The 18,298-nt window shown below is 37.2% G+C and overlaps 1 protein-coding gene across 1 annotated transcript in view; it reads left to right on the forward strand.

Moving 5' to 3' along the window:
- Positions 1-18,298, forward strand: part of CCDC102B (coiled-coil domain containing 102B) — a 143,452-nt gene that overhangs the window by 110,348 nt on the left and 14,806 nt on the right. The window contains exon 7 of the mRNA XM_045187626.3: positions 8,128-8,231. Coding sequence (XP_045043561.2) covers positions 8,128-8,231 — 104 coding nt within the window. The remainder of the gene's footprint in view (positions 1-8,127; positions 8,232-18,298) is intronic.

Genomic DNA, 18,298 nt, shown 5'->3' on the forward strand with positions numbered 1-18,298 from the left:
TGTTTCTTGTGTACTGATTCTTCACATGAATTTTATTTTGAAAGAAAATTATTCATTAAAAAAATTCCTCTTTCTAAGTTGGGATATCTGTTGTTTTAATAACAGGTTAAGCTTTAGCTATAATAAGTTAACCAGGAGTATTTACTGGTTTTTAAATATTCCATTCTTTCCTAATTTTCTTTTACCTCTCTTAGGATGCCAGTCCCGTGGCTCCTAATAAAATTGCCATTTCCCGTGTTTTGCGGAGGCAGGGTTCTGACACCCTAGGCTGTGGCTTCGGTAGATGGCCAGTGGTGTGCCAGGCACTATCCTGACACCTGGGCCGCACTGCTCGAGTACAGAGCCCTGAGTAAGAGTTTCCAAACCATGTGACAATCAGTAAATTAGAGTAGTTTTTTACTGAATTATTTTGTTCATAATGTTTAAATTCCTTTAAGAGAATTTTTTATTTTTAATCTCATTTCAACATGCTGGGTTTTCCCTCTGCAATTCCTTTCCTTTGTCTTTGTTTAAAATAATGCAACGTAACTGGATTTTTATCCCTATTCAACAGGAACTGAAGATTAAGCCTGGTGGTTCATGATATGTGATCACAGATAGAAATTTGGGACACGAATGGCAGTTGCCTTTCTTTGATTGAGTTTCACGGTGCCGGAATTCATTCCAATGTCCAAAGGCAAAGAGGCACACGGCCCAGTGCCCTCCCAAAGCTTCCTTTTGAAAGCAGACATCTGCTGTATGTTAATTGAGTAAAATGAAATAGAAAAGGAAGGCTTGCTTGTTCCCTGGGTACCTTATTATTTCTCTAGTTGTTCAGAGAGGAGAGTGGGAAACATGTATATTATATGATGATCAAATACAAGTGCTGTCATCGTGGAAATTAATATCACTTGACGATGCTTTGTCTTCCTTTGATGGTAGACAACAATTGTTATTCTCTGCACAAACCCTTTAGCGTATTACTCAGGGTAATGCAGCTTGAAGTCGGTCTTAAGATCCACATCAAAACCCTTGTGAGACACTGTTTACAAATTAAATGCCCTGAACTTCTTGTCACACATCTTGATGAGAATATTCTGCTCTATAGAAAGAGATGCCCTGTGGTTGTCTTTACTTTGGATGAAATTAACACCAATTAAGTGTTCCTTATCAAGATGCCACACCAGGAACAGTTGTAACATTGCTGCCCCATGTGATCCAATGGAATCTTTGAGTATTCTCTCAGCTACAAATTTGCCACATAATATCCATAACATCATAGCATGGATTCTGCAGTTGCTATGGCACCCTGAACAAATTCTCAGCATTAGGCCCTAAGGGCACAAATTAAGAGTTGCCAGCATTGTAGGATGTCAAGTGTTTCACTTCTCCTGGTCATGAAGCGGGTTTGTTATTGAAAAGAAAAACAGCTCTTGAGCTGGAATAAACTGTTTAATAGAATGCATTGTTATCAGTCATTTAAGATTTTCTAGGTTCATACATTTTAAAGTAATGCCAATATTTTTTAGACTTATTAAGGCATTGTTGTCCATTTAGCCACCAATTCTTTAAAAATATTTAAAAGTTCACTATAGAGATAAAGCAATGAAATATTCTAGATTCAAGTGATGCAATTGTTTAAGGTAACATTCAAAGAACTTTGGAATCACTGGATATATTCACTTGACTTAATTCTAGGGTACCTACCACAGAATCAATTTGTATTTGACTTACTATATACATGAAAGCAACTGCAATGTCTGCCACATTTACTTTTATCATTAACATCTTTATGCAGATCTAATTCACATATTATACAATTCACCCATTTAAAGTGTTCAAGTTAATTCTGTGGTTTTCAGTAAAATAATAGAATTGTGCAATAATAACTAAAATCTAATTTTAAAGCATTTTCACAGTCCCCAAAAGAAACTACATGTCTTTTAGCAGTCATTCCCCATTCTCCCTTTACCCTTGGCACCTACCAAGTACTACTTCCTGTCTCTATGGAGCTACCTATTCTGGACATTTCATAGAAATGGAGTCATAGAATATCAGGCCTTCTGTGACTGGCTTCTTTTAGTTAGTATCAGGTTTTCAAGGGTTATCCATGTTGTAGCATGGAACACTTCCTTCTTTTTATAGCCAAGTAATATACCATTGAATAGATATACCACCGTTTTTCTTCATTCTTCAGCTTTTTGGTGTTTGGGTTGGTATATGTTGGTATTTTGACTATTGCAAATAATGCTGAATAAATTTTTGTATAGATGTATGTTTTTAAAGGCCGTCAAACTATTTTCTAAAGTGGTTGCAACTTTTTACCATCTCACAAGCAATGTTTGAAGCTTCCAGTTTCTCCACATTCTCACCGAGACTTGTTGGTGTCCACCTTGTTGTGACATCATCATCGGGAGGGTGAAGTGGTCACACGTTGTGGTTTTAATTTGAATTTCTCCAATGACTTATGGTGTTGATCACATTTTCATGTACTCATTGGCCATTTCTATATTTTCTTGGTAAAAATATATATTCATATCCTTTGCCCATTTTCCATTGGGATATTTGTTTTATTTTTTTAATTTCTGTTGTCTTTTGTATATTCTACATACAAATCCCTCCTTAGATACATGATTTGCAAATCTTTTTTCTCATTACATACATTGACTTTTCAGCTTTTTGACAGCTGTATTTGGAGCATAACACTTAAATTAGACTTCATCTAAATTATTAATTTTTGTCAGTTTGTTGTTTTGGTATTGTGTATAAAAAATATTGCCTAATTCAACGCCATGAGGATTTACTCCTGTGTTTTCATCTAAGAGTTTTATAGTTTTGGCTCTTACATTTAGGTCTGTGACCCATTTTGAGTTGATTTTTAATAAATGAGGTGTGAGGTAGGCATTCAACCTCAATCTTTTGCTTTTGGATATCTAGTTGTCCCAAGATTTTTTGTTGAAAAGATTATCCTTTTCTCATTGGAATATACTGGCACCCATGTCAAAATTCTGTTGCCCATAACTGTAAGTTTCTTTCTGGACTCTGGACACAATTTTATTCCATTGACATAACTATTTATTCTTCTGCCAGTAAAGCATTGCCTTCAATACCATAGATTTATAGTAAGCATTAAAATTAGGATGTGTCAGGTGTCCAAATGTATTTTTTCTAAATTCTTTTATTCTTGTTTTTCATACTTTTTTTTTCTTTTGGTTAAGAATGTTGAGCTCTACCACACATTTACCCACATGTGTTCCCAAAGAGAAATTAACACTAACACCAAAGCACAGCCCCTGGGAAAGTTATTCTGGTTTTAGGTTACTAAGGCGACAGTAAAAACTTTGGGAAAACAATTGGTTCATGTCGTTGGGAATGTAATTTCCATCAGTCCATTCACTGAAAGGAATAGAACCTAAAGCAAACTGTCTTTGTTTCCAAAAAATATGTAGTTTCCCCAAAATGGGAATCTCTCAAATCTGAACCTGTGTCATTCCATAAAGAATTACCCAATTTACCAATTCACTTATAAGCCAATGTTTTACCTTTTGTATGAAAGAATGCAATGCATGAGTTATTCAGCTGAGATAGACTCATATTATTTTCATTAACCCTATATCTACAACAATTGAATTGCTACCTTAGCCCATGGAAAAGTCACAGTTTATAGACCTCAAAGGTCAATGAATTATCAGCAATACAGGTATTCAGGGCTAGCTTCTTTAACATTTCTTAAACATTTTAACAACTGTCCAGGAGGCAATGATGCTACTTACTTTAAATGGAAAATACTCAATAGAAATTTAACAGCCAATTTCACAAAAGTTTAAAATTCAATGACATATTTGAGGCCTGTATGGGAACTAATAAATAAGTCTAGTAAATCACACTTACCACGACAGGTTACAAGGCCACAGACTATTTTATATGTTGTTAAAATAAAATCACATTTTAATTTTTAATACCTTAGTAATAATTACTTGGAATCATTGAATTTAACTCATCAAGTATTTCTATGTAGGTAGTAAATAAGATGTCATAATTAAAGACATAATTATTACAACATTGCAAAATACATATAATCCATAACATAAACTATATACTTAGCAAATTTCTCAAAACGCTACTATTTTCCATCTCCAAGAAGTTTAAGTAAAATGTTCCAGTTGACTGTGCTGATTTTTTTTCAGGTGAAGAGCACATTATGGTGTAATCCTTAATAAGTTTAGAATATTTCAGTTCCAATTATACATATCCGTACAAAAGTTAGTCCTAATTATTTGAAGTGGGCAAGTTGTCATGCCCACTCATCTCTTACAAGGGCTCTGCATCGCACGGGTCGGGCTTAGGGAGTTTGGGAACGGGAAGCGCACCTGAATTTGTGCCATCGTTCCTCATTAGCTTAATTACATTGCAAGCTGGACAGATTATAAAGACACCCGACTGTGGATGCCCTGAAGCGGAATTGGAGCAGATTGGCCAGAAAGACCTGCCAGAATACCCAGTGTTCAACATGTCACTTCAGTTTCTGTGACAGAAATCGGTTTTGGTCAGTTGCTAATGGAAAGATACATCAAAACCGATTATCAATGGTTTCCAGCTAGATTTATGATACAAATCATATGCTGCTGTTTGCAACAACTACCATGATTTTCTAGTCTTTTCTTTGTTTCATTTTGTTTTCTTTATTTTTTTGATGATAGAAAAATAGTTTTCAGGTATGGTAGCTTCTTTTTAGCTGAAGTCATTGCCTCCATGCCACCAAGTCTTAAGACTATGGCTGGGACCTTGTTATATTGTCAGCTTGATCAGATTATAAAATATAGTTTCAATATATTTTTCTAGAATCATAAATTCCTGGCGGTCCACTCAGACTCTAGCCAGACTGACTGGGGCCTTACCAGAGTAGTAATAGGAACAAAGCAATAATTCTGCACTCACCGTAAATATTGAACTGGATTTATCTGGCATATAAATGTTGTAGGATTTTACTGATATAGAACTTTAAAAATTATGCCCTACTTTCTTGGCAAAAATTTTTAACACAGTGGAAGGACATCTGTTGCTTTAGCCTATCCAGCATCCATTTTTTCTTTTTGTTAAAAACATGCAAAGGCTATTCCAAGCACATGAAATCCACAGATGAATAAAATGTTTATCCCTTAAGGGTGGAACTTGCATTCCAGTGGAGAAAGACTAGGACAGTTCATATATAAATCACACGACTGTTCGAAAATACATCAGTGGTCTTGCTTTGGGTGCAGGTCGCAGTATTAAATATGGTGTTTGCCCTCAGATGTGAGTAAGTATGTAAAAGATGTGAAAGAAAATGAGTCATTTAGATATCTGGTGAGAGCTACAGCCAGAAAACGACTACCATAATTTAGCTGGACCAGCTGATAAAGGTGAGTGGCAGGTAGGAGGGAGCACCCAGGGAAAACGCTATCCTCCAGGCCAGGGTCACTGCACTGGCTTCTACCCACCACACGCTCCAAGGGCCAGCAGCATCAGCACCACCCAGGAGCCTGATGACATGGAACACTCTTGAGCTCCACCTGAGACCCACTGCATCCTCATCTGTACCTTGGGCAGTTTTTGCAGCACTTAAAATCTGCTTACAATTAGTTTCAAAGTACATTTATCTTTTATTGTAAAGTTTGTAAAATCTTGGCACAGATTTAGAAAATATCAGTGTCTAAAAAGTTCGGCCAGTATTTTGGTATCATTTTTAAAAATAATTTTACAGAAGAAATGTTATATGGTACTCACAATGTTGTAAGGAATTTTTTTAAACTTAAATGACATCAAGTAGTGTTATGAAAGCTAAATAAACATTTTAATGTCTGCAGAATGTTCTATCAGAGTGATGCACTGGAATTAAATGTAATGCTTTTAGTAACCATTAAGGTCAAATTGACTTTTTCATGATCATACTAAAAAAATTATGCAAGAGCTTGTATGTGTTTCTGATACTATTTTTTCAGACATTTCAATACACAAGGAATGAAAAAACATGAATGTTAAGACTTCTGGTATACAGCTCCAAAATACATTGCCAAATTTATATTCTCTGATTATTCCACTTTTGAGTATAATAAAGTAACCTTTACTTATTTACGTGTATACTCTATTCAAACTCTAATGTTTTTCATGCAGTTAGAACAAAGTGTTCCTTAAATATGTACAGTACCTGTCCATGAGTAAGCTTTTCAAGGAGTTATCATCATATACCCCATATTTGTGTCCATATATTGAAATCCAAAATGATAGCATAGAAGCCAAAAATTTATAAATTTAAGAAAAATGTTAAAATACCCTTATTCATAAATATCATGTAGGAACTATCCTTGGCTGACACTGTAATGTCAAATAAGAGTGGTTTTTTCCAAGTAGATATTTAGGAAAGAAGATAAAATGCAAAATAATAGGAGTTCCATAATATTGATCAAATATTATTAGCCTATTACTTTATTGTTCTAATTTTTATCCTGATCATATATAAGAAAATTAAAATATTTTAAAAATGTATCTTTAATGAGGCATAAATGTTGCATATTCTGACTCTTCCCCAAATAATAAAAATATGCAAGACTATCCAACAAGCAAAAATTAGGCATACTGAAATTTTAGAAGAACTTTTATGTAATGTATAGGACATGATTATACTCTAATAAATCCTTTTGTAATATTAATCTAGTAAAATAGCATTCTATTGATTTGAATAATTTCAGGTAATACAATGATTAAAGTGAAACATAAGCCTAATACATTAACTAATATATGTTACATGAACAAATGCAAAAAATAGAACTAGAAAAATGCATAAGCTCTGTAACCATGTTCTGATTTAACACTTCCCAACATAAAGTGGAAACTAAGAAAAGTGAGGTCTACAGAGATCTGCACAGGTTTGATTTAAGGTAGGAAAGTAAACTTGGGCTCTGTAAGTAAAACAGTACATTTAAATATAAACCTACTAGGGGTATATGAACTTGGGAACTGTGGCTGTCAACAAAATAGGAGTGTTAGTAAAATGTCCATATATTTGAAATTCAGAAATAAATTAATATTTGGGTGTTAATTTTGACATACTTTAACAAAGTATTTATTCTATGCCACAAACAATTGATGACAGGGCTTATAGAAAAGTATTACTTCATGTGTGTATGAAGAAAAATGGTTTTTTTCCTTCCTGAAAAATAATAGCACCAACTTAACTTTATTCATTCTTCCTAATGCTTAAAGTGATATAAGTTGGAAAACACTGCCCTAGAGATCAGGGGATTGAAATCAGGTTTCATCTGTAGCAAGAGTTCGACTTTTTGCATATTAAGAGAGATTTTATTACCCTTAAAGTTGTGTTAGATACTAAAATGAGTTTTATTTTACTGTAGTGCCATAGGACAGCAAGCTACTTGGAGGGGCAAGAGTTTTGTCTTGAGGCTTGAAATTTACAAATTTATGTAAAGTTCCATAAGATTCTGAAATATTCGATTGGATGAATCTAGTAGCTAGAAATAATTGTGAGGAAGAGAGGACCGGAAACTATCTAATCCTAATCCATTCAATCCCCATGCTGGCTAAGAAGAAAATACTTTGGGAACTTAGTTAGAACACTTTTTAAATATTAGCATTAATGGTTAAATTGGAGGAACACAATAAAGATATTTTTTTTTCCTAAGAAGGGCAGTTCGAAGCCAAGACCTCAGCACGTTCAGAGTGGGCCATGGTCCAGGCCTAAAGTTCATTTCCAGGAACATGAAATTGTGTATGAACCCAGAGCTGAGGGAGCACCTTGCAGACGGACACATGCCATTCCAACCCATGAGGCTTGTGACATCCCAAAATCTTGGGAGTAATGGGCTCAGGGTCCAGGACTGTGACTCAGGCAGAGGGGCAGGGTTGAAATGGGGGAAGAGGCCTAGATAGAGATGTTGTCGAACATTCCAGAGTCCACGTAGATGTTCGTTTTATTAGTGAATATAGGCATTAATTCTATTATGAAAAAATAAATAAATATTCCCATATATTCATGCACATATATAAAAGAAACTTGTGCATGATAAGAATGTGCCATGCAAATAATAGACCTTGTTTATAAAAGGATTTTCTCAATCATTTTAAGTCAAGCATTTTCTCCTTTGTTTTCAGCTCAATGATGTCCTGAATCAGATCCGTGAGCTCCAGCGGTTGCTGGATGACCAGAAAGAAGCAAACGAAAACTTGGAAACTGAACTCAGGCACTTACAAAACCGGTAATTATTTCACACACGCACGTTGTTCAATTCAAGATTGGGCCATTAGACAAGAAAATCTTGGTATTGTTTTTCATATTTTGCTTAAGTAGCAGTATTATTATTTTCATTAACCAGAAACATTAATGAAGAAAGCCTCTAACTCTTACTATTTTTTGCCTTGAAGATGTTGTATGGTAAAGAAATGTGAGTATTTAAAAGCAACTTTGGTTCTAAAAGGCGATTTTCTTTTTTTAAAAAAACATTTTATTGTTTATGCTACTACAGTCATCCCAACTTTCCCCCTTTGCCCCCCTCCACCCAGCCTGCCCTCCACTTCCATAGTCAATCCCCACACCATTGTCCATGGCCATGGGTCCTTCATATGTGTTTTGGACTAATCCCTTCACTGTCTTTCAATCAGCCCCTGCCTCCCTCTCCCCTCTTACAGCTGTCCATCTGTTCCACAATTCAGTGCCTCTGGTTCTCTTTTGCTCATTAGTTTATTTTGTTCATCAATTCCTCTTATAAGCAAGATCATGTGGTATATACCTAAAAAACCCCAAACCCCAATTCTAAAGAATTTATGCACCCCCATGTTCATAGTAGTGCTATTCACAATAGCCAAGGTTTGGAAACAGCCTAAGTGCCCATCAGTGAATGAGTGGATAAAAAAAAGAAACTGTGGCACACTTACACAATAGGGTACTGTGCAGCAAAAAGAGAGAAGGAGCCCCTGCCTGGTGCGACAACATGGCTGGAACTGGAGACTATAATGCTAAGTGAAATAATAAAAGGTGCAGAATTTCTGAAAGGCAGAAGGAGCTTCCAGAACACATTTCACATAAAGCAGAAAGAATGATAATATATGCAAGAAAAAATAAGTTGTCAACCATACAGTTTGTTGGGTAGTTGATAAAAGCAGCAGCATATTAAGTAAAAGTAATGGTTTATTAATTGATAGACATGATAAGATGTCTTTTTTATGTATGTGGTAGGGGTGACATGTTGTGTGGAAAATGTTTTTACCCAAGAGAGGTGACAATAAATGTGGTATAATTCTTGCTCCCAATGAAACGTGGGCAGAGGTGTCAATGTGATTTGTACTATAAGGACAAGGCGAGATTGGCACTCTAATTTATACAAGTATTCTCAGAAACTAATTGATTGCCTGTGATTGAAGCTAAGAAAAGGCAATGAGTGCCTCTAGGAAACGAAAAGGGCTTTTGCTTTTTCCTGGGTGGACATTTGGCAGTAAAACCACGGAAGAGCCCACAGCACTGGAAAGTATTATCTCGGTATAAATCAGGCTGAAATAAAGCAGCAATTTCCTTCTGAGTTGAATGAACAAAGCCAAGTATAAAGCTGTACTTAGAGGGATATTTTCTTAAAACCTCTTGATATAGTATAGAATAGTTCCCCATATTTCAGTTTTTAAGATAAAGACATTGACATTAAAAAGATGCTACATAAACTTACACAGTTATTTCCAAGCGAAGCCAACTTGTAAAATTTAATTTGTTAAAAATATGCCTGCTTTTCCTCACCTCCCATTAGTTAGTGGGAAAATGAAAACTTACTAATTGATGAGTGAATAAAGCTTGCTTTTATACAGTAAATTAGCTTGTGTCTTTCTACAAGGCTCCATCATTCACTGAGCCTTTCTGACTGCCCCTGTGTCTTTTTCTAACTTGGAGGAAGGTCTGACTAGCTGAAATCCAAGAACAGGAGTCAGGGAGGCACAGAGGCTAGCTGCTGGCCTTCCCCTGGCCCCTGAGTATGCACTGCTGAGAATGTTTGCTAGTCTGTACAGTAATGGCTAGTCCATGTTCTGATGAAGAAATATGAACTCACTTCTTTTGGCTTGACATTCCTCTTGCTGAACTGGTTCCATCTTGACCATTTCCAATGTAGATCTACTATCTCCCATCCCATCCCTTACAAACCACCTGACTGAGGGATACACCGAGCTGGAACCTTCTGTGTGGACCCTCAGAGGGGCTCTCATCTCAGCCATGAATGAGAACTCAGTGCAGCTCTGAGAAGTTCAATGTACCCCTCTGCCTGACCACGTTTCTCTGCTTTTCTGCATCCATGCCGCACGTTGATGTGGAACAACGAGAGCTATCTTTCTCCCAAGATCCCAAATAGAGGTAGAAAACAAGAGTATTTCTCTGCCCTCTCCTCAACACCTGACTTACCTTCTGTAGCAGTTCCTCCCACACAACCCATCTCCAGACCAAAGCACATAAAGGGGAAATGAAAAACTCTTCTGGAAAGTTTATTCTTCCCACAATCCCAGAGCCAAAAAGAAGTGGCTGTTCATTTTCTCAGTGTCATGTCCTACATGCACCATGTCTACTCTAGAGCTGAACAATTGTGATAAGCAGACGGGGAAGTTCCTCTATTATCTCAATACAGACTCTTGTTGTCGATACCACCTACAAGGCTACCATTTATCCTTAGTGCTTCCATATATTGATTTGTTTTATCTCATAAGACTTATGTGCTGGGGCCTATTGTTTTCCTAACCCTCATGAGGGAATCGAGGCACAGTGGGTTAAGCAGACAGGATTGTAGAAGAGAGCACTAGGAGAGGGCTAAGCCTCACTCAGGAATGGGATTTGCTTAGTGGACCTTTGGTTTGTACAGATAATGGTTTAAGACTATTCTTGGCTTCAATGATTCCCCTACTGAATGTTGGAAACAAAAAACATTGTTTTTAGTTATATCTTGCTGTTTAGCAAATTATGCTAAATATTAGTGGCAAAAAGACCAATGATTCTTGCTATTCAAGATTCTAAGTGTTGACTGTGCTTGAAAAGTTGGTTCTTCTGCTGTGTGTGATATTGGAATTGGCTTGGTTGCTCTTGAGCTTGCATTCAGCTCAGAGTTTGGTGTGGGGTGTGGGAGATGGTCTCACTCAGATGTCCGTGTCCTGGGGCTTTTTCTCCATGTGGGTAGTTTCTGATCACTGAATAGTGCAGCCTGTGCTTCCAGAATGGTAGCTGGTTCCCAAGAGGGTAAAGTGGATTTTCACTTTAGCCTCTGGATCCCTGCTTGCCCTCTTAGGCATCCTTCCTTCAAAATAATTGGTCACACACCAGAGCCAGACAAAGACACTACAAGCAAGAGAATTATAGGCCAACATCCCTGATGAACATCAACATAGAAATCCTCAATGAAACATCAGCAAACTGAATTCAGCAATACACGATAAAGATCACGAACTATGATCAAGTGTGCCTTAGTCCTGAGATGCAAGCCTGGTTCAGTATCTGAAAATCAACTAACATAACATACCACATAAACAAAATGTAGGACAAAAAAATCATATGATCATATCAACAGATAAGAAAAAATGTTTGCCAAAATCCAACATCCATTATGATAAAAAAAAAAACTCTCATCAAAATGGGAGAGAGGATACACTCCTCAACATAGTAAAGGCTTGTATATGACTGTTTGCATATGACAAACCCACAGCTAACACACTCGGTAGTGAAAAGCTGAAAACATATTTTTAAGATCAGGAATAAAACAAGGATATCAACTTTTATCACATAATCAACATAGTATTGGAAGTCCTAGCCAAAGAAATCAGATAAGAAAAAGAAGTAAAAGGCATCCAAATAGGAAAGAAATGAGTAAAACTATCATTATTTGCAGATGACATGATACCATAGAGAATCTTAAAGATTCCACCAAAAACCATTAGAACTGATAAATGAATTCAGTAAAGTAGTGGCATGCAAAATTAGTATTTAGATATCAGTTGCATTTTAGACACCAATTTCAAACTATCAGAAAGTGAAATTAAGAAAACAGTCCCATTTATAGTTACATGAAAAAGAATAAATTACCTAGGAATGGATTTAACCAAGGAGGTAAAAGACCTGTACTCTGAAAACTATTAAGACATTGAAGAAAGAAACTGAGAACATTCAAATATATGGAAGGACATATCACACTCATGGGTAGGAGAAGTTAACATCATCAAAATGTCCATATTACAAAAAGCAATCTGCAGATTCAATGCAATCCCTATCAAGATACCAATAGCATTTTTTACAGAAATAGAATAAATAAACTTAGTATGTATATGGAACTACAAAAGATCCTGAATAGCCAAGTGATATTGAGAAAAAAAAAAAGTTGGAATTATCACACTACCCAATATTGAATTACACTATTGATACAAGGCAATCGTGATCAAAACAGCCTGGTACTGGCATAAAAACAGACACATAAATCAACGGAACAGAATGGAGAGCCCACAAACAAACCCTCACCCATGTGGTCCATTAACCTGTGACAACGGAGGCAAGAGCACACAAGGGGGTAAAGACAGTCTGTTCAATAAATGGTGTTGGGAAAACTGGACAGATACATGGCAAAAAATGAAAAGGCCGCTTTGTTACCCATATACAAGAATAAACTCAAAGCGGATTAAAGACTAAAATATAAAACCTGAAACCATACAATTCCTAGAAGAAAACATGGGCAGTAAACTCTTTGAGCTCACTCTTAATAGTATTTTTGGATATGTCCCCACAGGCAAGGGAAACAAAAAGAAAAGAAATTAGATGATACTAAAGATCAAACTAAAGTTTTTGCACAGTGAAGGAATCCAACAACACAAAAAGACAACCTACTGAATGGAAGAAGATATTCACCAATGATGCACCTGGTAAGGGGTTAATATTCAAAATACATAAGGAAATCATCCAACTTAACACCAAAAAACAAACAATATGATTTAAAAATGGACAGAGGACCCGATCAGATATTTCTCCGAAGAGGACCTACAGATGGCCAACAGACACATGGAACGATGCTCAACATCACTAGCTATCAGAGAACTTAAGCAGAGTTTGCATTGAACAACCTACAAAAATGATTTGTGGTAGGGAAATTTAATATTTTATTGCTGTGCCACAGATGCATGTAAAATGTGAAATAATATGCACAGAAAATAGTTTGCCACAGGTGATTGTCATGTTTTTAATAATGCCTGTCTTACAACTTGACTCTTACAGAGATTAATAAAAATACATGCAGAAAGGAGCTGTTAGACAGGTGACTTTAAATCAGGCTGTTGAAAATATGGTCTTGGGTCCATAGCCCGGGAGGAGCTGTTACACAGACGTTAAAGATGAGTGTAGAGCTAATAAATGCATTGTGCATATTTCCCTGCAAAACGCAAAGGCCTTCGGTGCCCTGGCCTGCCCCAGCTTATTTTTAGGAACAAGAATGTGATTGGTATGGGAAACAAAATAATCTCTCCAAAGCATCCTTGCCTTGGTTGGAGTGGAGCCCCTCCCACTGCGTGTGAACTTGGGGCACATTATACCAGACGGAGCAGAAAGCTGGAGAATGGTTATTTCTGATTTCAATACATTTTTATCTGTTAACATGATTCATTTCTAAATCATTGCCTATTTTAATTTACTTCTACAATGTTCTCTGTGCCCATTTTTCTCTTTATACTTTTTCTATTTCTCAGTAAATCAATTCCAAATGAACAATGATATGTGATAAACTAATTGGGACTGAATTCTTATTTTGGTACAGCTCATCATCTTGGAATTTCCATTTTCCAACATTCCTAAATTCCTTGTCTTTATCTTTTATGCTTAATTACTTAGTATATCACAATTTAATAAAATGACATTATTCACAGTAAAAATTTTAGTCCTTTTATTTTTAACTCAAGCTTTTTCTTTTTCTGCTGTAAGAATAATCATCTTTATGTTCCATGGATACAAAGTATTAACCTCTTTGAAAATAATAGGTAACTATTTACTTTTACTCTGTTTTTTCTCTTGTTTCTCCCCGATTACAATTCTCTTCTTTGTTGGTCCCCAGGTTCATTTGCTATTCTCATTCTCTAGCTTTACCCAGGACTGGTAGATGCCCTCGGGTGACTCTCTGCTTTCTCTGAGGCTGTCATCGCTTGCTTTATTTCTGGGCCACGTTTTCTAGTGGCATTATGGGAGACTTTTCTTCTTTTCAGAAGCCTTGGCTCCCGACCACCTCAGAATTCGCCTGTGTTTTGGGAAATCTGGCCTTCAAGCCTTGAATTTGTCACTCCAGTCCCTTGTGGTCCCTGGAAGGCCATCTCATTTCCTCCCAGCCCCACCTGGCAGTGACTTTGTGCTCATGCCAAGCCGAGGCAGAACCACTATCTCCTCCAGGAAAAATGCCTGGAGGTCATCAGCTCACACCCACAAGGTTCTCTCATCTCCGCCGTTTCAGCCCATCCAGTTCTGTTGCACCTGAACATTTCAGATGCCTTCAAAAATACGATTTTGCAATTTGGCCATTTAGTTTCTAGTTGTCGTTGGCAGTAGCCTTGGCCTGGGGTGATCCATTTTCTCTTATTTGGAGCAGAGTTACCAGGAATTAAATTTGAACTCATATGATGTCACCTTTTATTTTTGTTGTTACAAAATAGAGTTCTCGTATTCTGGTTTCATCCTCATAGGACTACTGTCTACCAATCTGAGTAGTACTGTGGAACACCGTCCTATATATCATTTTCTGGATCCCCTCAGTAGCCATGCATTTGAAGATACTGGTCCTTTGGCTGCGGAAAACCAGATGGTTGTGGAATACTCAGCAGTGTCTGTTCTAACAGTGTGCTGTGTTGGAGACACTGGAAAATTGTCACATTGGTGAGTTGCCAGGAGACAGTTCTCTGCCTTCAGCCCCTGTCTACTCAAGTTCTCTCTCTCCCCACCGTGGAGATCCCAAGACAGGCAAACGACCAATGCCTTTAAATTCACCAGGTCCTGGGGATCAGAAGGGCATTTTTGGAATAAAAGCCACAGGGAAGCACACGCAGTTTCCACAAAGGCCTTCATAGGGGCTGAGCTAGGACCTGCAACCAGGAACCAAAGTGCCCCCAAGGCAGGCAGGTCTGCATCTTTGCCCACAGCATCTGCCCCGTTCATCACCGTGTGACCCCCCCCAGTTTGCACTCCTACAGCTCTGGTAGAAATCCAAACTCGAGAAGCGCCCCTGGAGCTGCCCACGTGTGCCCACAAAGAAAGTGGTAAGAATTATTACCGAGACAGGGTCCGGGTCCGAGAGGAGGACAGCAGATGCAGGGCAGGGCGAGGGGCAGGAAGCAGTGGGGAAGGGGACAGGGGGCCATGCTCAGCGTGCCCTCTCCCATTTTTCCAGATCCACGCATGGGTCTCTTTTATATGGAATACAAATGGGTGTTGCTTTGAGTCAATGAGAGCTTTGTCTTTTAGAAAACGGCATAAAATAGTAACAAAAAATGTCACAAATAAATTAGTGAGCTTTCTCATCCTTGCCCATGCGTGCTGGCTGCTGTCTGTTCTCTGGCCTCCTGCAGGCCCCTGCTTCCACGCTTCCTCCTCCACCCTGGGTCTGGGGGCTCCATTCGGATTTCGTTTCTACTACGAGTCATTGCAGTTATTTTGTGAAATCTTGGAGTACAATTACATTTCAAATATCCCCCAGATGAAGACTTGCTCATTTTTCTATTTGCCTCTGTTCTTGCTGCCCTTGTAGAAACACACAAGTAAAAATATAGAAGCTGAAGATTAAAATGCATAGTTTTATTAAGTAAATTTTATTTTACCATGACTTCATTGATAACTGTTAAAGCTTTAGATGTAAATCAATGATGAACATAATCGGTCAACCCATACCACGATTTCCAAATTCTTGAATTCCTAAATTTGTGTCACTGTTCAGAGGACAGAAGTCTATTTGTGTGTCCGTGTGTCTTGGGGGGCAGTTCCCTGAGTATTTTTTTATTTCCTCTGTCCAGTTAATAGTCATAGTATCATGTACATTTAAACTTCTAACAAGGATCACAGTCAAATTCATATTTATTAATTTATACAGTGGGGATTAGACCCAGATTAGTATTTTTTAGACCATATATATCTTAAAGTTGTTTTGGGTGAAAAGGAAACATCCTAATATAAGTGTGTAGTTAACTTTAATGTAATTGTAAAGAGCTCATTTGGTTTGTATGTTTAAGTGTTTAAATTTCACCTGAGGAAAATTTTAGATGCAGTGTTATTTGTTATTTGTTTTTCTTTTCTGTGTTTTCTTTCCTCCTGGTTATCATCAATTATTCCTTCAGCAATGCCAATATATGTTTGCCCTGTCTTTTTTTCCTGCATTATTATCTCTCCAAACATCTTAAACATTTAGGGGTTTTTTGCCCTCTGAATTATGAGAGAGCTTTTCAAGTTTGCTACATTTTCATGGCTCCTAGCAACTTTACTCAGGACAACTTCAAAATCTCTTTTACATGTTTTGATTTACCTTTCTCTTATCTCTAATATTAGTCATTATCTAATCATAGTCTCTGCTTCTAATGCTCCACGTTTCCATCTCAAAGGTCATTTCATATCGCAACTTGAGGGGAATGCCTAAGAGAGTTAAATGTACACACAATTTCAGAATCTGTTTTCTTGGAATGTTTATTCTGACTTCCTTTCCCTTCCTCATATTTTTCTTCAATCAAATGTCCTTGCTGTTCATTTTCTTCTGTTAACTGTTTTGTTGATTTAAATTTTCCTATATGAAGAGACATATATTCAGGTCAAACTACCTACATTTTAATAAACTCATTTTTTAAAACTTTTTGCAGAATTCATAACTTGTGGTCCCAGTGGAATAGAGAAAACATGACGAGCTCAAAATTGTAACCGAAATGGCAGTTACCTTGACGATTTAGATGGTGACTCACAGGGACGAGGGATAAGAATAAAATTTGTTCCAGCTGTTGACTTTCAAGCAACGAGAACTGTAGCAATTTGGCAGTTAGTCATATTTGAAATGCTCTGACACCTTCCTATTAAAATACCTATCACACATCGAAAACTCTTAAAACGTTTCCGCAGCACTGGGAAACAGTACGCTGAAACTCTGGGGTGGAGAGAGCCTGGCGCTTCTGTCAGGAAGCATCAGGACCTGCCCGCCCGACCGCAGCACGGCCTGGGGCTTTGGTTTCCCTCTCTCTACTTCTGCCCCACCTCCATCCCTGCTTGGTCTGCTTTCTGCCCTGCTTTAATTTCTCTCCGCCCTCTACTTCAGAAGAGTGTGCATTTTGTAAGCAGCTCTTCAATGGCCAAAGGGGTGGTTTTCACTTTCCCCTTTCACTCTCTATCATTTTTCTGCCAAATTTTCCCCTCTTGTTCCAACAGGAACTCTTGGCGGGGAAAAAAAAAGAATATGAGCTATTTCAGGAGATACGGCATAAATAGTCGACTTCCATCCATTCATGTTAAAGGTTTTCTGCTTGGCCCTGATTGTGGTACGCTTCATACCACAGTTTCTATACTGTCTACTATAATCCAGGTTTGGTACTTCAAGTATCGTCTAACCAAAAATGTATGAAGTTATGCAAAGATGGTTCACTGCTAACACGTTTCTTCAGTGTTTTATGGTCTAGACTTGTGATGTAGTCACTCTAGGTCATTGAAATGTTACTTGGGATTTAATATAATACATTGGCAATACTGAATGATTGATAATAAACCAGGGAAGCAAATTATCTTAAGAATAAGTACAGAAAATGTGTTTAATAATGCACAATATTCTCTCATTCCTAAGATTTTCCTTGTGGCTTCTACAGCGAGTTAGATCAGCAGTTTTGTATGACTAAAGAATATTAAGCATTCTCTCAAAAGGACCTGACCCACTCTCTATTCTACTCAGTTTCCAGCTTTGGAAATTAAATTTTCAAACAGTGCTGGGTAACAGAAATACAATGTGATCCAGGTATAAGCCATGTAAAAAAAGAAAAAAGAAGTTGATAAAATTAACTGTAGTAATATGGTACATTTAGCCCAACTTCTCCAACATATTACCATTATCAATATGCAATAAATATAAAAATGTGATAAACAAGTAAGTGGAAAGGTATTCTATGCTCATGAATTGCAAAAAAAATAATACCATTAAAATGTTCACATGACCCAAAGCAAGCTACTGATTCAATGCAACTCCTGTCAAAATTCCAATGGCATTTTTCACAGAAATAGAAAGAAAAACATAAAATCCTTATGAAATCACTAAAGGCTAATAGCCAACAG

Source organism: Desmodus rotundus, chromosome 10, assembly GCF_022682495.2.
Source record: "Desmodus rotundus isolate HL8 chromosome 10, HLdesRot8A.1, whole genome shotgun sequence".
NCBI lineage: Eukaryota > Metazoa > Chordata > Mammalia > Chiroptera > Phyllostomidae > Desmodus > Desmodus rotundus.